The following is a 27,664-nucleotide window of genomic DNA, read 5'->3' as shown; positions in this document are numbered from 1 at the left end:
GAGTGGCAGCATAGTTTCGCTACCTAGCTGGGGTTCACTTAAAGGGAGAAGTGAAGTTCCCCATGTATTATCTGTTGTCTCTGTGTTTAGTGACAGAAGCTGTGGGAAGTCTGTAAAAGCAGCTCAATACGTCACTTCTTATGGAAACTGTTATTCCATAAGAGCATACAGAAATAGTTTTGCTAAACAGCTACTGGTACAGCAAAGATAAATTGTGATCCAGATGAGTGGTCAGTAGAATATAACATGTAAAATTCTGTATTTTATTCTGAAAAGAGGTCAGATTTTCCAGACTTAGCCAAATACCAGCAAAAACTGGAATATTTCAAAAATGTCTTACAACATTCCTACATTCAGTCATATTTGAGTTACATTTTTGGCTGTGGGTAAAGTGGGTAAAGCCATATCATGATCAAAATTTTTTGGGATTATTACAAAAATTTAGAAAAAGTAATGGCGCGTGCCTTGATTTCCCCATCTGTGAAATGGGCGATCCTGCAGCGTTCATGCGGAGCACCCTGACTGAGAACCGTTGTGGCTGCAGCTGATTGTTATTCTCTTAATCATATTAGTTAACTAAATCTGTTCCTAGAGTGGTTCCATTTGCTTGAATGAATTTACATGAGAGATTAATTCAGCACTGTTTATTGTTGTTTTTACATTTATTCAGTACTGTAAATAATGCCTGATACTTTACAGCTGTGTATGAGGACACAGTCTGTGCTTCAAGGGCTTTTTCGTACAGGTAATTTGAAGGCTCCCCTCTTAAACCTTGCACTTTCCCATGCAGCAGATGAGACCCTTTTGTTTATTCTATATTTTGAGGACTTTTCGTTCACGTGGTATCCACTCCCAGCACTTTCCTGCAAGTATGATTCAACAGATAAAGTTCATCCCTCACCTCCAAAGAGGGATCCACTCCCCTTGCCCTCCCCTCCTCCGTCGGGACCCCCCTCCCCCCCCATCCCCAACGTTAGATATCCTTCATTGGCAATGCTTTCTAACCACTGCTGGATTTATGCCCAACAATGATCCTGAAACAGGGACCAGTCTCCCACCTAGCTGCCGCCGCCTTTAAGCCGGACACCCGCTTCTAAAATGACCCATTTGTGCACTCCTGGCCCCCGCAGAAGGGGACTGCCGGCAGTTCTCCGGGGGTCCCGCTCTCCCACCCGCCCCTTTGTGCTTTCCCATTTTCCGGGAGGTTTCTGCGGCTGGCATCCGAGTGCTCTCCATTGTGTGAAGTGTGGCGTGCGGGGGTTATGCCTTTGTTCGGGCTGCCCGGCCATCCCGCCGTGCCCCCGAGGGGCGGCCCCGCAGCCGCAGCCCGGGTACCGCGGCGCGGCCGCCCCGGGCGGACACAGCAGGCGCTGCGGGAGCCGTCGGGCGCGGGTGGAGCGCCGGCTGCCCGCGGCGGGATGGCCGTGGCCTGTGTTTATGTATTTTGTAGTAATCACATTTCTGACATTACCCGAGCGTGCTCCCGGCGCGGGGTGATTGGCTCAGGCAGCTTTTAAACCACCTATATGCTGAGGAGCCCGCTGCCGGCTCCGGGGGGGTGGGGGGGCCGCGGGGGCACGGCGAGCCCCAGCCCCGCACCTCTGCCCGCCGCGGGGGGAATGCTGTTTCTGAACTAGTCGGCGGCGCGGACAGGAAATGACCCCTCCAGAAACTGCTGCTTTAAAACCGAGCGGCGGTGCCTGAAGCTATCCAGCCTCCCTCTCCCTGTCTGGAGCCTGTGCGCTCCCGCTCCCGCTTCCCCCCACCCCCCGCCCGTCTCCGCCGGAGCGGGCTCCCACAGCAGTCCCCAGCCAGTGCGTGCAGCCTGGATGTGTGTGTGTGTGTGCGCGCCGCTACTTTGTACTGTGAAGAACACACAGCCCATGTGCTCTGTATGGATGTTGATGATACTCTGTGTAGCTTGAATCTCTGCAAGCAGGCAAGATGTCCAGCACACCACATGACCCTTTCTATTCTTCTCCTTTTGGCCCATTTTATAGGAGACACACACCATACATGGTGCAACCAGAGTACCGAATATATGAAATGAACAAGAGGCTGCAGTCGCGGACGGAGGTAAGTCCCCCAGCCTTGTTTTCCTGTGCATGGACCGTGGTAGGTTTCAGCCCGAATTCCAGCTGAAGCGTCCCACTAGACAGTACAGTATATGCAGGCATGAACCCTAATTAATTTAGTAGTTTAATTGGGTAATCCCTCATTATGTTTCCACGCAGAGCAACTCTTTGAGGAGATACCAGCTTAGGCTGAAATCATGAAATTACAGTACAGCACTTCAGGGTTGATTGTAATGCTGGTCTCAGGAAATTTCTTTGCCTTAGTGTGTTGTTTGCTCAGGATCTGTCCTGCTGGCATTTGCAGATATAATATTGCAAGGTATTGCTTCAGCTTTTGCACAAAATTATTTCTGAAATGTTGCAGGTTTAGGGGGAGAGGCAAACATTTATCTGGTTTTGTTTTGTAAACTCATTAAAATTAAAAATGAATGATAACTGAAAACAGGAGCAGAGTTTTAAAAACTTATTCCTAGGCTACTCTTAAAGAACACATGTTCGGGACGACCGGCAAGAGAAATTTGTGTTTACATTTAGAATGCTGTTGCTTTTAGTAAGAGAGATGGTCGGTTCGCTACTTTATCACATAGCTGTCAAAAGTACCCAATAATGTAAACTACATTCACTGTTGGTTATGCTTTGTATAATGTGCTAGTGGTTTATACACCCAGGCTCCAAAATCCAGATCAGCCACCACAAAGAATACACTGAATGGGAGAGGGAAATACTTCTGTCACTTAAAGAAAAAAATAGTGGAGGCTGCGTCTTGTTATTTACATGGTTAAATAAAGCACACTTTTAATTCTCCTGAAGTAAAAAGTGTGTGGACTGAATCAGGCTGGATTTCTGTCCATGTGCCTGTGTTTGTGCAGCAAACATTCCTGCTGCTGCAATTTTTCATAGTAGTGTATTAGTGGTGCCTTGAAAAGACTTTTAAAAAGTATTAATCTGTTATAGTGAACGGCTTTATATAACAGCAAATATCTGCCAGATTCGTGCCATGAAGCATGGTAAAGGATCTCGTGTTGATATGTTTGTTGTATTGTGATCCTTTAAGATAACATGAGGTTATAATAAAATAAAACACACATGTCTGAATTGTCAGCTTAGCCATGGAGAATCTGTGACGTTTAATGTATATGATACAGCTAACGAGATGTGACCTGCTTTCTGATTGGGTACCACCACGGGGTAACTGCTTTTCCAGCAGTTACCACTGCCAGACTTAGAACATTGCTGGCGAGTAATTGGTAATACACTTGGTGCTGGCTAAAAACTCAAGCGGCTCTTTGCTCCCAAAATCGCGGCAATTGTTTGTCAGTTCTGCCCCAAGTTGTTGGTTGCGGAGGGTCACTGCCATTTAAATAGAAAGAGGGGGTTTGTGAGGGTTTGTTTGCTACTGTTTATTTGTCACTGTCTTGTAATTCTGTTCCTTGCATTCCTGTACACACTCATGTAAAAATTTCTAGACTTTTTCAAGTGAAAAGAACAAATATGTATCATTGAGTGATTTCTTCAGGGTTTTATATACAAGCTGCTCTAAAAGCCGTCAGTGCTAATTTAGCGTTTTTACATATTATTTTAGTGGTACTTTTAGTCATTGACCCGTCTCTGATTGCAGCTCCTTTACAAATGTTACACTAGAAAAGTTTTTGACTGACTTGTGAAACAACTTCCCCCTCCTTCGTTGCTGAGGTGTGCTGAGTTAGATTTCAGGGCATTTAATTGCAGTTTTTGCTGCGCACGTTCAGATGGACTGTTGTGGGCAAAAAGCAATAACCTACTCTTCCTTGCTAGGACTGCCATAGTTTTCAGCAGCATTTTACTTTGATAGACAGTGTTTAGCTAATGAAGGCCTTATGCTCCAGTATTGCTTTTAGTTGCTCAGAGTAAAAATTTTTTGCTGTGTGATTGTTCAGTGTTTACATTCTGGTTCCCCCTTTTTTTTTTTTTTTTAAATTTCTGAACTCTGTCCTGTAAGCATTGTTGTTCATTGAAATGTGTTTTCTAGTGAACTTCAGTTCATCTCATTCACCCTCCAATTAAAAAATCTCCTTAATAAAAAAAATTATTAAACGAGTTTCCTGGGACACTGAGTGACTAGGTGTTACTAGTGACAGTTACTAGTCTGTAACGACACATGCTGGCTTCTAGGGCAGGTCCGGAGTGGAAGTTTTATGTTAATTTTATGCAGTTCCAATCATATTTGGGATTGGTAACTGAAGGCTTCTGGAGCATGTATAACTAGCTCTAAATTTTTTGAATCCAGAGCCCTGTATGTCATGGAAAGAATGTGCTTGTGCTGTGGGTGATACAGGCTTACTGCATGAACGTTTCTCTTCAGGAAGTCTTTGGAATAATGTAGGCACTGGTCTCTGAAGGAGACTGCTTGTGCTCTGTGAGCCCCAGGGGGTAGGTGAGCACAGGCAAAGGAGCTTAAGGGGAACTGAATAACAAAGAAACTCTCCTAAAGACTGGGGGTAGCAAGCTGGCAGATTCCACGTGGACCCAACTTGTGCAGAGAGCCAGTGCCAAGTGGAGATACATTAATACATGGGAACCAGCTGTTATCCCAAATATATCCATGGAAAGCCTTTGGGATTTTCCTGGTTTCCTACAAAATAAAAATGTTCTTAATAATCCTTTAGAGTCAGACTCTCTACTGTCCCTTGCAGTGGTGAAAGTTCCAAGGCAGAGTAAAACATACATAATTTAATAATGTTGTACAGAGGATGGATGGAGAGGCTATGGAAGGAGTATCTGTATGTCATGTCTGTATTTTTCTCCCCTCCATCTGCTAGCCTTTGTAGTGAATTCCTGTAGCAACTCTCCAGAGCTTGCAAGTAGGTGAGAAACGATTCCAAAAAAGCAATGGGCTCGTGGAAGCACCTTTGGGGAATACACCAGTAAATGTAATTTCTTCTCCTGCTCTCCCAGCAGTAAGGTCGATGGTATGTTGGGCATTGTAGAAGTGTCCTCAAAACAACTCTGTGCTTGGGGACCTTTCCTGAGAAATCCACTGCTTCCACTCTGGTGTCTGTCAGCATTGGGTGGAAGGGAATAACAGTCAGTGGGAAGGATGTGCTCAGTGTATTAAGCAGATGAAGTACAGAGTGATAAAGAAAGGTCATTTAGATGCAGCATAGCTATCTTTGTTGTTCTTGTTTTCTTTAGGAAGAAATGGAAGTCATGAAAGTAAAGAATTAGCAGCTTTAGCCTGTGTTAGATGTGCAAACTTTTGCTCTCCGAACTTCTTATAAGTTTATGAGCTCCTCAGACAGAACCTACAACTGCCTTTTTAAATTCAGGGTCAGTCTTAGGCGAAGAATTCCAATCACACCCAGGCAGGGGGTGGTTTTATGATGTAAGTACTGGCAAAAGTCCACCACCTAGCTAATTCTTATGTGATCTAAAGTAAATTAGGGAGTCTGAGTTACTAAATAGTGTACAGGAACACCTTACCTTCCTTACAAATTGTTCAAAGAAATCTAACATAATACTTTTTTCTAAATTAATACATACTTTCTTAATTATACTTTGGGAGCGTCTTTGTGCCATTTTGTAATGCATCAACAATCCTGATTTAAAGAAGAAAAATGAATATTTAAATGCTTAATAATCTCTGGCAGATGCAAAGATAGATCTTGCTTACTTCTCTCATAGTTGATTAACTTTCTGGTTAACCAAAATGCAGCTGTTTCCTTGCTCTGTGTGTGGTTTTAAGGATTCCATTACCATTCATTCGAACTCAGTTTATCTTAATATTTTTATATCTGTGTTGGTTTACCATTTCAAGAAAGCGATCCTGTTGAGGTATAATCAGCAGTTTCTGAAGTTCTAGGTAGCAATACACAACATAGGTAAATTAGCTTAAATATTTTCTCCATTTTTCATAAAACTTGATGTTTAAAAAGGCATCTCTTTTCCTCTTTGATGTTGTAAATCCTTTTCTGTTCCAATTTTTAATCATTTGAAATTGCTCACACTTAAAAGAAAACAAAAGGTGATTATATCTTGTATATAATTATTCAGTAACATTACAGTGTGCCATGGAGAGATCACTTAGAGCTGCTGACAGTTTAAAGTTTGAGGCGTTGCTTTATTGTCAGTAATCAAAGAAATGTATCAAGCCTTTCACTTGTTTGTTTAGTGCCCTGTATTGTTAGAACTTTTGTGTATCACAATATATTAAATTTACCTGTATCTTTCTCTGTAACTACAAGGGATTATGCTTTACATCATCATCATATGCAAACCACAGCTTTCCCTCTGGCTAATAGAACAATGTTTTAAGGGTGACTGGAGAGCTTGATTAGTAGCATATTTGTTTTAAAGACAACCACCTTAATCAAACGATATTAAAGTCCTATTAAACTATATAGTGAATTTAACAAAGTAGACATTTCATAATGGAAGAAAATGTAAAGAAAATGAAAAGGAAAATAAAGGAGGATGTAATGATTATTTAAAAGCTAGTAAATGAACTGGAAGCTTACACAGACATTCGTATGCAACCAAATATTTAAAGCAAATCAAAGCAAAACAAATTTTCTGCAGTTTAATGAAATTTGCTTATTTTACTTCCTCACATTGCTATCTGATGAAATAATCTTCTTCCTGATACATTTTTAATAGATTAGTCATAAAAATCTATGTTGTGACATCACATTTGTTCACATAGCAACTTGGTATGGCAAACAGATCTCTCATATTGTGTACATAAGTCTGAGTTTGTCCAATGAGTTTGTTTTGTTGAAGGGAAAACACATAAACTTCTGTCTCAAAGTATTTTTGAGGAAATACTCTTTCACCCACATATATACTAATACTTAGTAATTCTAGGAACATGAATAAAGTATTTTGAGTGTACTTATGAACCATGCTTTGCTGAAACTAAAAGGTCAGTTTAAAAAGAAAACCCTGGAATGCCTTCAGGCAGACACTGACTTCAGAATGCATTCAAGGCTCTTTTTACTGATTGTCTTTTATTTGATATACTTTTTTCATCCCTTAAAATATTTCAGATGCAGCTGTTTTCAATTAAAATTGTTACAAACTAACAATTCTTATGAGGCCAGGGAGAAAAAAAAGATTCTACTTCCTTTACATGCTGATCCTTAGCTTACAATCAGGGATGTCTTGCTGCTTTTGCTCCCCCTCCCCTGCCAAACTTATAATATAGAAGGGAAACCGCACACGTAAGGAGCAGGGAGCTATTGGGGGTAGGGACTGGTGAGGGCGGAGAAACAGTCAGTGCAAAAGTGTAAGAATGGGTCTTGTCTGCTATCACTCTGATGATTATTAGATGATTTTCTATAAAGAAACCTTTTCAACCCTTCCTTTTCTCTTTTTCATTTTTTACTCTTTAAACCATTAATCCACTTAAAAAAACCTTAAACCTAGTCTTTCCCTGATGTAAATAAGATTCACTATGCAGATCCAGTGTCAAAAATAGAAGCTGTTGGTTAGTGAGAAGGAACAAAACAGATCATAACAAGGACCCAGTCCTGGGCTCTTACTTAAGCTGGAGTTTTGCCTGCAGTAGGATTGCAAGGTCAGATATAAAAGAAAATAATTTGGTTTTGGTATATACCCTTTCCTTGTTTACAAAAAAGGGTATGGGTGGATTGCTAAACTCCTTGCAATATTTTTTAGTTCTACTCCTTACTTCAAATGGTATTTTTTTGTATCTCTTTGCCAGAAGTTGCATATCTACTGTAAACAGACGTTCCAATCACGCTGGTACTTTGTTCGGTTATTTCCTCCCCAAGAAGAGCCTTCTTTCCTGCACTGTACTGTGTAAACAGGCCAGGGTAGATCCTCAGTTTTGCTGGGTGCTCCTTTCCAAAAGTTGTTTCTGGGCTACTTGATGCCTCAGAGGGGTGATCCTGGCAGGAACAAGGTTGCCCCAAAGTGACTGATGATTAGTCTCCAAAAAAATACTGTTGTAGGGCAGGGTCAGGTCTTAATGGTCTTATTTGTTAGACAGAAATAGAAATGAAAGAAATGTCCCCAAACCCCTGGCCAAAATATTCTCCCTAGGCATGTGTCTTTCTTTTCCGTGTGTGTTCTTTCTGTGTTTGGTTACTGTGAAAATTTCAGAGGGAAATACTTTTATAGTCAGAATCCATTTCTATCACATTGTGGTGGACAGTCATGCCCTACTAAACTAAAGCCTGTAAGTTACTGATCTAAGCTCAATAGTCCACTTGGTACTCCTGAGGTAACAGGACCAGAACCGCCAGAACCGTTACAACCACTAGAACCATGACTAGAAACACCTGCAGACCTTAAACCTCAGTATGGGAACAGTTGACACTTCTGGAAACAACTCTGGCGCTTTCATGCCTTAAGAAGTTAGTGAAAAAACCAACTGCTCTGGAAAAATGAGACCTTTGCAGAACTAAACATGAAGTAGGGCTTGGTGTGTTTCTAAGCCTATCACCTCTTCAGGATTCAAGAGTGTTGGTGGTGTAGAGTCTTTGCAAAGGCCATAAATTTTACAAGAACAGGTTGTTCTCTGTGTGAGACTTAGGTTGCCTTGGCACCCCCTTGCAGTGTCTGCACTGTGATCAAGGCTGCATACCATGCGGAAGCTCCTGGCCAAGGTGTGTTCCCATCCTCATCATATAGACCTGAATCATAGACTCACAGATTGTTTTGGGTTGAAGCACGAGAATTGCGTGTAGCAGTCTAGTTCTTTATGAATAACTCTGATAAATACAGTCAAAATATAAGTATCAAACCAGAACTTTTCCCTCAGGTCTTTCTGTTGTCAATATTCGCATTCAGATACTTGGCCAGAGGAGAGCCACAAACTCCAAACTGATGCAGTAAAGCCATAACTTTATGTAGGTTTCTAAATGTACTTGAAATCTAGTGTCTTGTCACCTGCAAACTAAACAGTTAGGTCTTTTCATCCTTTGGAGCAACTAATAACTTGGAACATTGCTGTAATATCTGTCACACGTGACCTGCAATACCTGTTGATATTTGTCTTCCCTGATTCTAAGTTTGCCAAGCCTGATTAGCTGAGCAGAAACATTGTTTGTGCCTGTGTTTAAAAAGGGAAGGGGGAAATCTAACCTGTGGGTATAGTTTTGACATCAGATTACTCACGTGGAACAGATTCAGTATCTGTCCAGATCCCATCCATTTACTGCAGTTCTATTTACTGCAACTGCTAGCTACAGACTAGAGCATCCAAAAGAATTGCACCGGCTTGTTGGATGACCTTATCTGTTGCATTCAGAGGGCAAAAGAAATATTATGTGTATATAAAAGTGATCATACTGGAAACTTCTGTTAAGGCAGATCCAAGAATAGACCGAATCATAGCTTTGCTCTGCTTATTCTTCAAAAATACCTGGGAAAAAAACAACTGTCCCTGTTTGAGTAGTAGGTGCAGTCTCACATCACGTGAGTAGTGGACTATTTTTACTTTTCTTTTGGATTTTCAAAGATTTGTTTTTTCACATTTTTTATTAGGTTATTTTCTAAAATAGTAAATTGAGAAAATTATGACTTATAGCACATTGTGTAGTTTTGCCTCAGCCAGTAGCTGGAGATTTTATCACACAAAGAGCTGCCATCTGTACTAGAGTAGGTTACAAAGATCTCTGAGATATTAACAATCACATTATACAAAAAGAAATATTCTAAATCTTTAAATACAGTAGTTACATGGAGAGATGAAAATGCTCGGAAAACAAGAAAGTAAATAGAGTGAAACTTTTAAATTTTATTCCTGTTTAAACAGAAGCACCCTCAGCATACTTCATCCCTTAGGAAAGCAGTCAGCAGCACCAACATTCCTAACCATCATCTGTGAACTAGATGTCCTCCAAGGTGTGATGGGCAAGGCAGGCATGACATGTACTTTACCTCTAAGTTTGCAACCAGGATAGTATTTTACAGCTGGAAAAAGGGAGTATGAAGTGCCTCGCACCTAGAATGCTATGTTTTTTTCACGCAGTTTACAAAAGTCTCATGATGGGTCATTTGGCAGTGGAGAAGGGCCTGAAACTTGTCTGTTTTGCTCTGTCCCTCAAATTCTGATAGTAACTTGTCTTTTCAGATCAGTGTCACCATCTTCCATAATTCTTGTAGCCATTTTAAATACCAAAAATATTTTCGTGTTACTCTATTTCACAACACAATAATGTCAAAGGAAAAGAACTGCTATAAAATAGTTCCTTTAGAGCAAATGAAAATAATTTTTGTTGTTCAGCATCTTGCAAGAGGGACCTTCTTTCCTTCTGGTATTTAGCCGTCATTTCTCCACCTTTCTTCTTCACCGTACCAAGATGTTAAAGACATCGACAGAATATAGATTCTAGATCTGTGTTTGCAACCATACCTTTTGCTGTAGTGGATGAAGGCAATACAATAGCTCTGTCACTTCTACCTAGACTTAATCACTGGAGTATCAGTTAACCCTTAGGGTAATTAGGTAATAATGTTGTTGATGTGATTTGAAGTATCATTTTAAGCAATTAGAAGTTCAGATATAATGTGATGCAATTATGCATTGTATAGTGCATCTATCCATTTTACACAGAAAAATTACCATATGTTTTGTGGGAAGCTTGGCGTTTTGCACTGACTGGAGTTCTACTTGCATTTATGAACAGTGTGCCTGTAAACTGTGGTAATAACTCTTTGAAGGCCACACCTATGCACGCTGCTGATTATGTTAAAAAGCGTAGGCCCATTTTAATGAATCTGTTGGCATGAATAATGGGACATGAAAAGCCAACACACTTGATAAACGTTCATTACCTGAGTGCAACAAATACTACATGCAAAATTTCTGTGACAAGTCACTTGAGTTTAACAGTGAATTTGCTGTGGCTGTGTTTGTGGTTTTTATGCGTTTCTGTGAATGTTTGATCAATGGAGTTTGATTCTTACATTGCAGAATGCAAATTTCAATGTGTTAAGCATTCTTGAAAGAATTTGCTTATTTTATATGGGCTAAGCTGAGAGACAGTGTTTCCTGTTTTGTGCTTCCAAAATCCACCAGATAGAACCATGATACTTAGAAATTAAATACACGAGAGAAGAATCTCTGATTGCTTTGCAGTGAGGACTGACTGGTGTATGAATGTAAAGCAAATTAATAACAATGACTGGTTGCAATGGGAAAATTACAAGTCAGTAAATATGATTCACGTGCGTAATTTTTTCATGGAATGGAATGCTGCTTAGCATGCAGTTATATTAGAAAAACGGTAAAAATTTTCTAAGCTTCCTGGCATTTTAAGCTCTCACTCCATCTGTGCTCATCCAGTCAAGGATGCAAAACAATAATGCACAATATATGACCAATCACAGCATATAGTCTTAGCAGAATATTGCATGCTTACATCACGCTGCTTGTTATGAAAGATGAGCAAAAATATGTCTTAAATTTGAATAATTAATGCGTTCAGATAAATTATTATTAATTCCTAGCAACGCTGGGCAGAACACAGTGGAATTCATAAAATTTATTATTTCTTGTGAATGATTAGCTCAGCTCCTTTCAGTACCTCTTAGCACTGGCAGGGTTAATAAAGCGAAGTAAAAAGATTGGTCAAGATGCCAGTGCACCAAGTACCTCTCTTCCCTGACAGTGCTGTAAGATTGTTTAACACCCACATCAAGAACATCCTGAAGCAACCAAGTTACACCTTGACTGATTGTTGCATCCGAAGGACTGCACTTCTAAATACGCAGTGTAGCACAGACAGAGCGGTGTTTAGCACTGGTATGTAACCTGAAGCCACAACCTGCGTGTCTAGACTGACAAGAATCCTACCAGTTGAGCCACTGTGACACCTTGTGGCTTATGAAGCAACACAAGCATCTTTTAGAAAACTAATAGGTAAAAGCCAGAGGTTAATGGGTATTGAGAAATGTCCCTTCATACAACTATCAACAGAAGTGTCTTTGCTGGGTTTTCAAACTGCAGTTAAGTTAATCGTTAATGGGTTAATTTCTGTTTGGGGTTTTTATAGTATGTATATTTCTGAGAAGTGTAATAAGTTGGGGCATCATTTTGCTCAGTGTGACCTGCTGTTATTATCTGCTGGGTGTTTGCTCATAATTAAGATTACATAAAGAAACACTGGTTTTGGCTGCAGTACGGAGTAAATATTTTATTTGTTTGCAACCATTAATTTGGTTGACCAAAAAAGTGCCTGAAGGGTGCGGTGTACTTTTTGGTGCTATGTCTAAAAGATATCTTTACAGTAGCTTTAACTCAGATATATATGGTTAGCATTGGGCATGCAACTCTGTACAACCCTGAATCTGGGGTTAAATAGATCAGTGTTTGAGCTGTGGATTATTCATAAATTACAATAAAGCTGTATTTTGCTGAGAGTTACCAGTAAACTTAAAATTAGGCAAATAATGCATGGAGCTGAGAAGAAACCCTGGATCTTTAAATGCTCAGAACATTACCAGACACTAGTCTCTTGATTATCAATTGTTACGTCTTCAAACGATCCTGAGCATTTGAGAGGAGTTGCTTGTAAACTCATGCATTATGTCCCCTAACATTTTCTTTGTCTCTGATGCCTTCAAAAACTTAGCAACAATTGGGCTCAAATAGTTGTCTTCTGTTGCTGAATACCAACTTATTGCTGAATACGCTGCCTTATGATACAAGGGGTCTGCATCCCTCTATTCTGTGTCCTTCAGGTCTGTGTCCCTTATTTTCAGGTGTGGCCACAGTGCTGTCACTTAAGCATAATACATAGACAAACAAACCCAAACTTGCGTTTAATTTGGTGGTGTGGGAAGCGGTAGCAGCACAGGGCTCAGGTCATGCAATCTGCCTTATTTCATGTACAGGTATTTTGATCCTTTGCTGAGCTTTGTGCTCTTAAAGTCAGGTGGTTATTGATGCTCATACACTACCCTGTCTTCATAATGTGCACCTTTATATTTATTATAAGGTTTTCAGGGCTGGGACTGCCTTCTCTTTTCTTGTACAGTGGAGTTCTGATCTGTATCTGTAGTACTTTGTGATTATTGTGCTTCAGTAATCTAACTAGGCTTAAAGTAGATGGTAGTATTTAAAATACTTTCAAAACTGAATCTAAATATACCATTGTCACTTTGATTTCATAAATCAAAATGTTTTAATTGATATTGCATGTATTTATGCACTACAAAGAATTATCTGACTAGAAAATACCATAATATTCTAAGTTCTTGGAAGATGACTGTTTAATGTTATTAACACATTTTGCTACTTCTCAAGTAATTCAGCACACCCCTGCAAACCTACTGGCTTTGCCAAGCAAGTACAAATATGTTTTAGGGAAGCATTCTGCTGGTTGATTTGTACATCTGATATTGTTATTAAATCTATTGCTTTTTTAGCGTGATTCTTCAATAATTTCACGTCAATCAAAGAAGCTCATTCCAAATCTGTCTTTTTCTTAATAGTGGAAAAAACATCTTATCTTTCCACAGGAAAAGCATATTCTTTCTGATGGGAACTGGTGCTTTGGAATATGTATCTTATTTCATGACAGTTTGGGAAGGGAATATTGTAAAGTCTGGTGATAAATAAATTCTTTAATAAGTACAGATGAATCAGAGAGGTTGTTCTAGGGAAGAAAGGCAACACTTATTTTTTCTTTTATTGTTTGCACTCTACTGATTTAATTAGCCAGTGAGAACAGACCCACTTTGAATATTAAAAAGACAAAATCAACTTCCCCCTCCCCCGTCCCCACATCTGTTGCCTTTTGGAGGCTACTTACAGTACCAAAACTACCCAGAGTCTAATGGATTTTGCTTTTTAACAGGAGTTACCTGTATTTGCTTGCAAATAAATGAGGTAGTTATAAATATTTTATTCTGGTTATGAGGAAAAGGCACTGCTTAAATTGTCATTTTGAAAGAAACTGGGCTACCTTAAGCAAAACCAGTACATTTTTGGTGTTATAAAAATGGAAGTAGTCACAGTCTTGATAAATTTCTGAATGGTGATCTAATAGCAATATCTTAATGGTTACCATATTACAGAAACTTGAATTGTTCCTAAGTCTGCTTGAAGTTGAAAAGAGTTCTGTGTGGGGTTATATATTGGTCAGGAGCAGGAGAGCATAGACTGATAAAACTACTGAAATGATCTCTGCTCTGTTTCATTATGCTACTGCCTTCTGCAGTATCAATTAGATGGACTGAATTTCAATAAGGCAGTGAAGCAGTTCGCTGCACCTCTGCTGGGTTAGGCCCACCCTTGCACAGAGCTACAGCCTTCTAATCGCAGTCTAGAATATGAATATTAATGCCTTGTCTGGATCGCAGTGTTGCAGGACCAAGGGTTCCTTGTCAGTGGATCCTGCTTTGTGTCCATGCTATTTTGGCACTTTTCATCACCCGTGAACCCCAGAATTCCTTAGCATGGTATAATGGCAAATGTAAAGACAGCATCAGAAAAAGGTGGATTTTTTCAATAGCTTTTTTCTCACAATTTTTATAGGCATATAGTAACTACTTCATTAAAATACTTTTCCTGTTGAGAGGAAAGAACTCTCCCAATTTTGCTGAAGGTGGTTTTTTAGAAACAGAATTACCTGTATAATTTTCAAGATTATTAGGAAGTATATGAAACTATTAGGACCATGGGAACTTGAATAAACCCACTTGGTGTGCAAATTTTGTTACCAGAATAGCTGCACTAAGCTTGAGAACACTGAGTGTGATTATAAGAGTCAACTGAGAAACATAAATTGAGAGCTCAGCCCAGTAGTCTTTCCCTTCCTTAGAGATTGATGGCACACAGATGCACAATTCCAAATAACATAGTTTGTGGGCTAGCGGTGTTGTGGTAATTAAAAAAAAATTTCTTAAAAATTCTTTTTCTCTATCACAAGCTTCCTAGGTTTTTTTCTATCCTGATCTTGTAACAGCAGCTCCCCATCCCATGCAAAGGTTTCCTGTTTACAGTAGTGCGATGAGAATTTGGCCCTGTGTAAGAAGATACTTGATGAAGGTGCAGAAGCTTGTATAGCAAAAAACTTGCTTTTGTGGGACCTACCTATTTGTATGGGTTTATCAATTTTAGGTGACTTAGTTTTTAGAGGTGAATTTGAGTCACCCTAAAAGGACTAGAACAGCATATTCAGCTTTTCAGTGTTGTCCATAGTTGGCTCTGTGATAAAACTGCATGTTAAACGGACTTATATTATGTTTTCACTTACCATTTCACACAATGCCAAAGGTATAATAAAAAGCATAGTTAAGAATAAGCAGCACTCGTATTAAGGAGTATTGTGTAGCAAAACAAATAACAGAAAGTGTATGAAGTTTTTCTCAATCAGAAATTTAACTGGAGAGAAATGTATAGCCCATAAACTGGCAGAGGAGTAAGTAGACCTGGCAGGCTGTATGGAGTACATCCTTTGGTTGAGCTTATCTGCACTCCTTGAAAGTGGATTCCAAAGCCTACATTGTTAGCTGTATTAATAAATAACAAATTTTGCAAGATTTGTTATTAAATTCTAATACTGATCAAAAATCAAATTCTGGACATTCATAGTTAGCATTTTTCAACATTTTTCTGAAGCAGCTGCTAGCTTCTACTGCTTTACCAGGAAGGAGAAAGAATATGATTAAATTAAATTCATAGCCTTTTAGTGCCTGCTCAGCCGGCGACTGGTAGCGTGTGGGGTTTGTGGCTGTGACCTGGCAGACTTACAGCATTTTTATGACGTCAGGTGCACACATCATGGGTCTGTGCAAGCTAAATATGAGCTTCAACCCACCCCTCCCTCCCTGCTTGCTTTCACTTAGGAGACTAAGAACTTCTCCCAGTAAAAATGAGAGTGAGAGAATTGAGCCGCTCATTACACTTGCAAACTTGTGTGCTTGGCAGCATGATCTGAGTTACTGGGCGCAGCAGCTTGTTTTCGTAGACATGCTTTCTGTATAGTGCTTTATTTGCTTGGTATGGCAAATGATAACTTGCTGCTTTAATAAGTGAAAAATGAATGCAGCCAGCAAATCCTGAGTTCTGCTGAAATAAATAGCAAGTTCTTCATTAGCTTCAACAGCACCAGCACCATATAAAGTATGGATTCCTTCAGTTTGTTATTTGCATGAACCTTTGAGTTCTTTTGCTACAAAAATGAGATTGAAATAATTATTTCTACAAGGTTTTATATATCTTGACAAAATGTTACTGTCTGTTTCACACTCAGTTGCATTTAAAACCTGTGGGTGCATTTCAGGCCATAAAATAAGTTTACAGAATAACAGCTGCTTGCATTTATAGTTGTCTCCCTCACATCTATTTAATTGATTTATTTATTTCTAGGAATTGCATTTGAAATTCCCAGACATCTAAACCTTTTTCAGCATGAAACTGACCACTGATCTTAAGAAATCATCTACATCAGCACCAGCTCAATCACTGACAAGGGCTGGAGGAAATGAAACATCTGTGATCTATTAAGATTTTTATTTATGCTTTTAAATATTGAGATGTGTATGGCTGCTTGGCTTTTACACTTTGAGCATGAATCCATTAAAGAAAGCTCTCACAACACAAACAGTTTCATGGTAAAGTGATTGAGGCTGGAAAACTAGGACCCTACCATGTGATTGCAGGGGAATCACAAGGAAGGTGATGACTGGTGAACGTGGGTTTATCTATTTATTGTGGTGACAGAAAGACTTTACCAAGTTCTTCTCAAAGATAAGACTCTTCAATTCTCTCATGGCTTCTCACAGAAAATGCCTCACTGTTGCATTTATCTCCTTTCTATACGCTGTGCATTTGAGATGTGACCTTGTTGCAGTCTTTATTGTGAGGTGATGGCCTGAAGTTGTCTCACTACCACACTGCCAAATACTCGCCTGCCTGCACCCTTGTCAAAGGACACTGTTTTTTGTTGTTAGTTTGCCTTTCTAATCATGTCATATTTTTGAAGGAGGAAGGAGGCTGTTAGACCAGGGGCCCAGGCCTCATCAGGCCACAAACTCTGCTAAATCTGTTCCGCTCTCCTGTGTTCCTCTGGACTTTGTGGAGAGAGAGGGGCACGGGATGGGGGGTTGTATACAGCCTCTGAGGTTCTCTGTCATCACAGTACCTGGCAGATTGCAAACATATTGCTAAAGACTGACATAAGTGCAACAGGCACTGTGGCTACTGGGCTTTTTCAGAGGTCAGTTAAGGAAAGGCCTGAGTGGGAATGCAGTCAAGTTTTCCACAGAACTGCACCTTGAAGGCAGTACCCATGCCTGAACGAGGCAAGTCTTGTGTTGGGGCCAAAATGTTCGGGGCTGCAAGCTCATGTTGATGCTTTGTAGATACACCTTTCTCCCTTCCTCCTCCTTCAGCCAATACATTTAATTCCTAAGCTAAACGACTGGGTAGGCTGCTCTCGTTAATTGAGTGCTGGCAGAGGGCAGCCCGCAATACTGCACCCACAGCGTCTGGACTCCTCACACCAACAGCAGGAGCTGAAGGAAGGGCTCCAGTTAGCCATCAGTAAGGAACTGAATCCTATTCTAACTGGGACCAGTCACTAGAGAGGGGGAGATCTCACGCATTAAACTGGAGTATTACAGGCATTTTGGAGGAAGATTGTAAATCCTACTTATAGTGGCTGGTGGAAAGAGATGCTTGGTACCAGGTAGCGGTCCCTCAGCTGAGGCTGAGCCTCTTCCATCCCACAGAAACCCTCTTTTACAATATACTTGGGATTTTGTCTGAGGCTAACTGATTTCACTGAAGACTCTCAACACAATATCTGGAAATAATTATTGAGAAACCACAGCACTGTTGGGAAGAGGACGGAAAAAGGATGCACACTTTCAGAGAACAGGTGCATTCAAGGTAGGCTTCTCTTAGTGAGTCTTACCAGAATTTTCCATTCTTTGCTTTTGGATTCAGGGAAATAAGAGAATGATACAGTAAATAGTGAAAGTTAGCTTTAGGAAGGGAAAGGTTTTCAGAAGTGACTTTCCAGCAAATATACCAGTCTGACTGACCATGAACAGGCGAATGTTTAAATACCATTTTTATAGACATTACTGACCCAAAGGGAACAGTAAAAGCAGAAGGGTTTCCTGGTGCAGCATACAGTGTCTTTAAAAGGACATTTTGAAATTTGTTGTGACCTGACATGCAAGTTCAAGGTTGGATAATATCCTGTAGTGAAGATGATGTACTTATTGAACTTGTATTACCTTGATGAGCTACATTTAAAGCTTGCTTAGGATGTATCTGAAAAACTATACTGAAGTAGTAACTCAGTGAAAAGCTAATGCATTATGTAGCAACAAATGTTAACTATATTGCACAGATTTGAATACCCTTCAGGATTTCCCTTTAGGTTTTTTTCACAATGTACCCATGAAAATTTTAGCTACATCAGCATAAAAACTTAAAGAAGAATGATATTTGTTAAAGTTTCACCCAGAACCCCCATTGCTGATGCAGGGAACTGCAATGAATACAGATGATTTCACCCCTGATTATCATTCAAAATATCAATGCTATGGGGCTTTCCTTTTAAGTGATGTTGAAAGAGAGATTTATTGTTTTACAAGTTTAGATTGATGTTTCTTGTTCATTTAGAGAGATGTGCTATGTTGTAATAGCTGGCAACCTAAACTTATACTATGAATGAAAAAACACATTTACAGTATCTCAGAGCTAGATCATAGTGTGGCAATTCTGTGAAGGATTGTTCACTCAGTGATTAGTTGCAGTACTCCTACTAAATGTGTTTCAATTCAGTTTTTGTCACTGAGAAATCGAGAAATAGGTGGCTTATTAAAGGCGACCACATCCTTTTATGCAAATTTAATGCACTTGGCAAGTTTATCGTGATATATAGTCAGGATGAGATAGTTCATGATGTATCTCTAATCTCTTCTGTGAAGATGTTCATGTCTTGCAGGAAGTAGCCCCTTGAGAGTTGAAATCTTAGAAGTGTGTGGCAGATGGTGGTGTCTGCAGAGTCTCATGACTTGCTTTGAAGTCCCTCCAAATGATGCTTTCAGTTATTGTTCAGTTTTTGCAAGTTCATCTCTCTTGCTTCATCTCTCCTTTGGTGCCCTCTTCTCTCCTCCACTATGTCATGTCCCCAAGTTGTTTCTCATACTAGGAACATGCGCCACATCTTACAGAGTACATCACTGCTCTCTCCCCAGTCCTGTCATATTTTTTGCCTATAAGGTTGTTCTTCCATTAGGCATCTTGCATATTTTAAGTGAAGTGGTTCACAACAGGAAAACAATAAAACGGAACAAATGTCTTAGAAAATCCTATCTTTCATTCATATGTTGTGTTCAGTTTTTGAGTAAATCTTTGGAGCCAACATCAGTGCCAGTGTCTTGTTAATTATGCTATGTCATGTTAATTATAATCAATTAGCAATATTAATTAGGCCAACTTCTCTTTTGATTATTAACAAGAAATGGTTAAATTTTAATGCTGCTGCAGGGGATCTGGAAGAACTCACATAATCAAAATAACACTGCAGAGCTTTTTATGCAAACCTTAATTTACTGGAATACAGCTAATGAAATAGATACAATATAAAAGCATAAAAAAATACAGTTTCACATCTGGAAAATTGTGTATTTTTAGAGCTTAATATTTTCACTTCTCATTAGCTGGCCTAGGGTGATCTGAGGTTTTTTTTCTGAAATCAAGTATCAAATTTCAAGTAAATTTTTATACCTGACATACTTCCTTTCTAAATTCACATTTTAGAATCACTCTTCTTAAATATTTCTGTTACTATTGCCAATATGCATAACTTTGTATGTAATAATTGGTAATATTTAGTTTGGTACGGTATCTAGGATTTTTTTTTTTGGCATTACTTCTCTCTCAAATGCAATTCCCACAACTTCACAACTTGATCTCATTTAAATAGGAAAGGAAAGGCTGAGAAAAGTTTTTAAATAGGAAAAGAAAAGCCCAGGAAAGACTGAGGAAGTTGGGGTTGTTCAGCCTGGAGAAGAGAAGGCTCTGATGTGACCTCACTGCAGCTTTTCAGTACCTGAAGGGGGTCTGCAGGAGAGCTGGAGGGGGAATTTATATGAGGGTATATAGTGATAAGACAAGGGGGAATGGCTTAAACTGAAAGAGGGCAGATTTCACTTAGGTAATAGGAAGAAATTCATTACTGTGAGGGTGGTGAATAGATTGTTCAGAGAGGTTGTGGATGCCCCATCCTTGGAAGTGTTTGAGACCAGGTTGGGTGGGGCTTTGAGCAACCTGGTCTAGAGGAAGATGTCCCTGCCCATGGCTCAAAGGTTGGAACTAGATGATCTTCCAACCCAAACCATTTTATGGTTCTATGAAATATCTGTATTTGTTATGTTTTTTCAATAATGGCTCAATAATTTCTACTAAAACTGTAAAATAATCGTGTATTAATATTTCACGTAATAGTTTCATAATTGTTGTGCTGTTCCTCAGCCTACTGTATGATGTGTAACAAAACGTAACTTCTGTTAAAACTGAGGCCTATATATTTCTGTTTGCACCATACTGTTATTGTCCAAACTGCCTTTAAAGTTCTTGAATATGAGTTCTTGCTTACTTTTTAAGTTTCTACTTTTTTCTTGTACATGTAGGAGCCATGGCTAATGTGTCAGGTGCTAAAAGCATCTGGATGCTTTTAAAGGGGAAGGGGACAATGAGCTGTGTATTCTTGAAATGTGATTCAGGGAAACTAGAGTGAAATCACTACCTTGCATGACTAGTCCAGATTAAAAATTCTTGGTTTTGAGGTGATACTTGCAACCATCAATCTATGCCATTGACTAACTTGTCTTTGGACTGTTGGCGTTTTTTAATGAAGTGACAGTTATTAAATGTTGAAGGCACATTAGTACACCTTCATCAAAATATTTTTAAAGTCCTTGTTATTATGTTTTGAAAACATTATAGGTTCATACCACAACGTAATTGTTTAAAAATAAAAATAATTAAAACCTCTGAAAAACAGTACCACAGACCTGATCAGCTGTCTGTAGTCTAGAAAGAGGTACTGATGAATTGTAAAATCTCCTTGTTAAAATTCTGCTCGTGAGTTAAGGAAAAGACTGAAGTGACTTTTCTGTCTCTGTGACATTCCCTTTGTTTCTGGTTATTGCTACAGCATGTCATCCCAAGGCGATTTGTGGAATCACTTGGAATGATTCTAGATTTATAAGAATTCATTTGCAGAGCAAAGATGTTATTTTGCTTTTGTAATGGAAAAGAAAGTCCAAAATTATAGTTACAATCTTTAATTTTAATATATATGTTATCTTACCCAATTGATACTTTACAGTCTAGATCTAAAAGACTTCTATCTTTTACAAAAATAATCCTTGCAGTTCTAATGCAGACTCAATAAACATTTTAATAATGATGTATCTTGTACTGTGTTTTAATAAATTATGTGAATGTATGCAAGCTTAGATTAACCATTACTCAGAATACCTGGCTGATATGTCACTATTATATTTACACCACTGGATTGAACTGACAAACCATTTGTACATGTGAATGAAATAATAAATAATTACCTGCTTACTGCCCTTCCTGTGGGTGCTTTGGCTCAGTGCCAGGGAGACTGAATCCGTACCTGTACCTTGCTGTGCTCTACCACAGACCATATTAAAGTTGAATAGGTGGGACCATTAGAGCCAATCAGGCCATGACCACAAAAGATTCATTTGTTCACATCTCACCTGTTTTATGATTCAGCTGTTAAAAATGTGTGGCTTGTCTGTGTCCCTCTTGGTTGCTGTCCTTTTTGTATGAGCCATGCTGGTTGTCTTTCCTTTGTTGAGCAGCACCCTTTCATTTTTAGTTTGCTTTCAGACCCAGATGTAGACCTCCTCAGTGCCTTACTCTGCTCTAACCCCTCTTCTCCTCTGGCCTGGAAAGATTGTTAATAACACGGTGCTATGGTTTCGCTAGTGAAGTTCAGTAATGAATATTGTACTTCTCTGGATCATTTCTTTGCCTTTCTGGAGCAGCACCCAACAGACCAATATATTCACAATTCTGAATTTTCCAACCTTGATGTTAATTTTTTTGTATATTTTTTTAATGGTAGCTACCTAAGAAACTTCTTTCAGTATTATTCTGAAAATCATCACATTCATCACATATCTGTGTTGCAAATGAATATGTAATACAATGGTGTCAGTGAAGAATGTCCTGAATAGTGTATTCATTGCACACACTCTGAATCATAACACAAATCTTTTATCTAGGGCATCTTGCTTAGGAGTGGATTGTTATCTGGTGATCTAGTGATCTTCAGAGGAGAAAAGCTGCTTAAGTGAAGAGAAAAAAGAATAGAAAATAGGGGGAAAAAAAGACAATGCCATCAAGACTAAATGCTTCACCAATAGGTAATATGTGTCTGCACGGCTGATACTGCTTAGCAATCAATAATATGCACTAAAAAGGAAAAAGGAAGTTATGTATCCCAGGATGGAAAATACAAAATATTTACTCAACAGTCTGTTTGCTTTTATAGTAGCAACCAGTCTAGGCTTTTATTTGCAAACTGTGTACAAAGATGAAACACCAGAATAGCTGTGCAGTTTCCTTTTTTTCTTTTTTTCCCCTGTCTTTTTGGAAGCCCTTTACACAACTGTTGGTTTAGTAAATGAGCACATTTTTAAACTTTAGGCATCATACATGATAGGTGTATAGACTAGCCAGAGTAATTTCACTTATAGGAATGCCAGCAAAGCTCTGAGAACTAAAGTAGACCCTAAAGCTAGCTCTAATTGTCCTGGCTGTCTGGGCACAAACATGGAGATATGGTGCCATCTCTTCTGTGTTGCTTGGCCAGCCTGCCTGGAAAGAGAGATCAGGAAAAGACAGATTGGCATAAGCCCTCATGCTCAGTTCCTGGGAACACCATGAAAAAACAGATTCAAACTCAGTAATACTGTGGGCCGTCTAGCAGAGAAAGGAAAATATTGGCAAAGTAACAGCTTTGGTTTTAGAACAGCCTGGAGGCTCTTATTTTTGTTAGTCTGTAAGAGTAAAGATAGTTGATTGATGCTATTTAGGTTAGTCAGCTTTGATGCTCTCTTTCTAATACTAAGGATTGCTTTAAGTAAATCTTTTATTTTCTTCATAGAAGAATCTTCCTCTGAACTTAACAGAAGGGTTAAGAAGGGTCACCTAGTGATGATCAATACAGTAACTTTTGTTTTTTCATCACTGTAATTTATCATGAGTGTGTGCATTATTGGCCTCTGACCATTGTGTTCATATAAAGGCCAGAACTGACACATAACGTGAAATATGTTATTTGACCACTTTCTATGAGGTCTAATAGAAAGAGGAGAAAGCAAAGGATGAACTCTACAAATATATCTGATACTTATAGAACTAAGTAACTGTAAAGGGAAATGATACTCCAGGATCCTCCTCTACCCCTCAGGATGTAAGAAAAGAATGTATAGATGAAAGAAAGGAAAACATTTAAAGCTTCTGGGATGATCTGCAGCCAAAAGGTGGCAGTTCTACTTTCTGAAATAGTATAGGTTGTATGTTCTCAACAGGAGAATATTGCCAAAAGGAGCAACTGAATACATATGCTATAAAAAGTATGGGTGCAGGTCCTGTGAATTTCTCATAGTTGAATCCAGTGTCACTTAGTGAGTGTTGAGTGCTTAAAAATACATGAAACAAAACTCTAGAAAATTCTGTTGTCGCTTTTTCATCCACACACTGCATCTGATTTTGTCTAAGATTAATATCTGAAATTTTAGTTAAAAATAATACCATCAGCTTTATTAAAAAAAAACATAAGGCATCAGAATCCCTTGCTAGTAGCTCTATAGATAGAAGATTTTTTGTAAAGGTCTGTTATACCTAGTACTGTTTATTGTGTATAGTTCAAATTTGCATACTGTTTTCTACCTGGCAGTGAAAATATATTGATCTTTTTTTTTTTTTTTTTTTTGGTCTGTTTGAGGTGGATTTCTTGGAGGGATTTTCTGGTACTAGTTGACCTGTGACAGGACCTAACCCAAAGGAATGGCCTGTAGTTCTGTCAGGGGAGGTTTAGACTGGATATTAGAAAAAGTTTCTTCACCCAGGGGGTAATTAAGTGCTGGAGCAGGCTCCCCAGGGAAGTGGTTACAGTGTGAAGCCTGACAGACAGAGTTCAAGAAGTGTTTGGACAATGCTCTCAGGCACACAATATGACTCTTGGGGATGGTCCTGTGCAGGGCCAGGAGTTGGACTCAATGATCCTTGTGGGTCCCTTATAACCCAGCATATTCTGTGACTCTGTGATTCTGTGACCTGCAGGACTACTTATAAGGGTTTCATAAAAGGTAACTAAGAAGAACTCCCTGTTGGCAGCCTTCTATTTGCCTTACAGATGCTGGCATATCTTCTGTTTAAAAGTTGTAGATGTCTGCATATAAAAAAAAAGAAAAATGGTGCATTGTTTTTTTCATTGTCATATTTCAAACACTAACTCCATTGTGCAGTGTCCAGATTACAAATAAACTCGTTAATTGTCTTCTACTTCTGTCCTACTATGCAGGCTTAGAGACCTCAACAGAGATCCATTGAAGTTCAGTAGCTCTGACTGGAGCTTCTGAGTTTGTTTGCTAATTGAAAAAAATACTAAACAAAGCCTTAAAATGACCATCGTCACTTGCACCAAAAAAAAAAAAAAAAAAAAGGTAAAAAAGGCCTGGATGCCTGAGTTGAAGTGCCAGACATTATCTGTTTAAATTCTCAAAGACAGTGACTGAAATCTGCATAGAAACTCAGAAAGAGCATCTATAGACTGAACACTTTCTCACATGTCAGTGCTCTCACAGGCTGGCATGTCAGAAAAGGCTTTGCAGTTTTGTTTTTTAGGGTGTCACAAGCTAGCACAAGCATTCAAGCCTTCTACATTGCATGAAATTTTAAGAAATAAGTTGGATGACTGGATGAATGGAAGGAGCGGAGCTCTCAAGGCTAACAGTGAAACTTTAACATACTCTGGTGCCCCTGACCAGAGCTCATTAATGGGCTGGCATATCTCTCTCTTACAGTGAAACAACTTTTGGAGAATCTCCTGATCTGCCTGCCTAGGATTTTTATTAACACTCATTGCCAATGTGTCTGAGCACTTCCCAAGTGTCAGAACAACAATCATATCTCCCTCTTCCTTCCTCACCAGGGATGGAAACAGTTAGTTTGTTCTTTCCCTGTAAGGGAACTTAAACGGGGTCAGGGAGCCAGGATGGTTAACAATATGGTTTTGTAACTTAGCTGGATGGGTGGATTTCATCTCCATTGTTGCTTTCTTCCTGCTTTGTGGTAGTTGCACGCTTGCTTGCCAGCTTTCCTTCCTGGTCATTGGCACAGCTCAAAAGAGGAAAGGAAGGCTCTAAGTGGCTGGGTGCAGAAGCGAGGCTGGGAAGAGGTAAGAAGTTGAAACAGACTGATAAGGAAGAGGCTTGATGACACAATCAGATAGAGGAGCTTTAAAAGGCTAAAGTCAGACCTGCTGAGAAGGATTTATTGCAGTAGCAAGAGGTCATGTATTTTTCTCTTATGAATCCCCATAGGAATGGACTAGAGTGCAGAGAACTCTGTGGAAGGCCTAATAACAAAGGAAGAGGAGTTAGTTTGCTGTCACAAACCAGTGTTCAGTCATACCTGAACTGTATGGGCAAATATGCATGGTGGACATCATGTAGCTGATGGCAAGGCCTCAGCTTTTGCTGCAGTTGGGTACTGTTTCGTAACTTCTCCCAAAGACAATGACTTTAGCAGGATTCTTCTAGTATACTCTGAAAATATTTGTGTGGGGAAAAAAACCCCAAACTTAAAAATCTGCTGCTCACAATATGCTCCTGGCCAAGGGTTTATTATTTATTTATCTCCAAAACATTTTAGCAGTGTCCACGTACCCATTGAATGACAGTTCTGAGAGATTTCATCCTTTACTACCTTGAGATGGGCTGGATGGCAGCAGGAAGTGACAAAGACAGGATGGTGCTGAGAAGCTCAGAGCCAGAGGACTACAGGGCTCAGGACTAATCTGCCTGGATAAGGCAGGAGACGACACCGGCTCAAACAGACCTGCTGGTTGTACAGTCTGATCAAAGGAATGCCGTATCCTCATGCATTATGTTTTGCTAGGCTTTTCAGAGTGTGTGAAGGGCAGGGGGTTTACATTTCTTCTTTGAGAAGATAATATCTGTGCACTGTGTGTCCACCCCAACCCTCCATACAAAAAGCAGGAGTGGCACAACTAAGTGCAACAATGCAGCATAAGGCATGATGTGTCCACTACAGGCAGTAATTCTGACAGCTTTCTTAATGCAGAGAGTATTTGCAGTGTGAATTGCTGCCAGAACTATGGGCAGCAGCTATCATTGCTAGAACAGCAAACAGCAGGCAGCTAAAAATAGCAGGGGTCAAAATTTACTATTGGGTTAAATCTGAGAACTGAGTTAGTTTTTGAGGGATTCCCTCATGTGTAACCAATTTGCCACATATGTTGCTTGATATCTGGCCATAAAACCCCTTTGTTTTCTCAGTTTTTGTAGTACAAGATTCCTCCATATCTACCTTATTTCTTTTTTGGAAGGAAAGTTCCTGGCATTTGAGAACTCTTTCTTTCCCTCTCATTTCTCTATTTATTTATTTTTTTTTCTTTATTTAGTTTTTAACCCTTCCTTGGTTTCTCTCACCTTTGGTTCAGAAAAGCTGATGTCTTTAGTAGCTGTAAATGCACAGAATGTTCCAGTGTTATCTGGTGATTGATAGATTCTTTGCTGAACCTTGTTGTCTTTCTGCATCCCCTTCCTTTGCTGTGCTTCATTTCCTTTTTCCCTTGGCTACACAGTGGTTTCCAAAATGAATGTCTTTGGCTCTGCTTTGGCTTTAAAAATACTTCAAATTTAGATATTTTAGGAGTTCTGGAATGGAAGAAAGAATGGTTTAGGGCTTTTGTTTTCCTCTTGTTTTCTGTTAGAGTTTGAGTTTCCTTGCATTCCCATGGGAATTTCCCATGGGAAAGAGAACAACTTTCACAAGGAACAGCTTTGCCAGACTGTCTGGGAGTTAGATCCTGAGAACTTGCACAACTATTCACCTGTACTATGAAAGCAACAGTCAGAATATCTTCTATAATCTTCATCTTACAATTCAGAACTTTTGATTCAGACTGCAAAATGTTAGTCCAATGTAGAAAAAACAAACAAACAAAAACCAACAAAACCCCCAAACAAACAAAACAAAACAAACAGGAGAGAGAAAATACAGGTATCCACCTCTTACTGGACTTTAAAAGCTGCGAGAGAATGAAAAGCCTTCCTTTTTGCTTTTTTTCAGTGATGTCATCCCTTGTCTTTGCTGAGGTTTGCACACTTCTGGAAAGCTCTACCCAGCATATGTTATTTTTCTGTAGATATCTTTTGAGTCAGTTTTGCAAGCTAGATTTGACTCTACTCTCCTATTTTCCTATTGACTTTGGATTTCGTTCACATGTTTATTCTTTCATAAAGTGTAGCCAGAGCATCAGAGGCAATTCTTTCCACATCACTCCCTGTGATAGTCTCCCCTCCAAGACTGTAAAGCCTGG

At 39.3% G+C, this 27,664-nt stretch overlaps 1 protein-coding gene across 9 annotated transcripts in view; it reads left to right on the top strand.

Moving 5' to 3' along the window:
• Positions 1-1,778: 1,778 nt before the first annotated feature.
• LDB2 (LIM domain binding 2) overlaps positions 1,779-27,664 on the top strand; it is a 217,620-nt gene continuing 191,734 nt past the window's right edge. For 5 of the 9 annotated variants that reach the window (XM_050338340.1, XM_050338339.1, XM_050338344.1 and 2 more), the window contains exon 1: positions 1,780-2,076. In XM_050338340.1, coding sequence (XP_050194297.1) covers positions 1,945-2,076 — 132 coding nt within the window. In that variant the 5' untranslated portion in view covers positions 1,780-1,944. Of the gene's footprint in view, positions 2,077-27,664 lie in introns of all 9 variants that reach the window. The other 4 variants (XM_050338337.1, XM_050338336.1, XM_050338345.1 and 1 more) reach the window with 2 other exon arrangements.

The sequence above is a fragment of the Myiozetetes cayanensis genome, unplaced genomic scaffold (genome assembly GCF_022539395.1).
Source record: "Myiozetetes cayanensis isolate MyiCay16 unplaced genomic scaffold, myiCay2020 scf7, whole genome shotgun sequence".
NCBI classification, from domain to species: Eukaryota; Metazoa; Chordata; class Aves; order Passeriformes; family Tyrannidae; genus Myiozetetes; species Myiozetetes cayanensis.
Note: the sequence above shows the minus strand (reverse complement) of the source record. Positions and strands in the feature narration are given on the sequence as shown.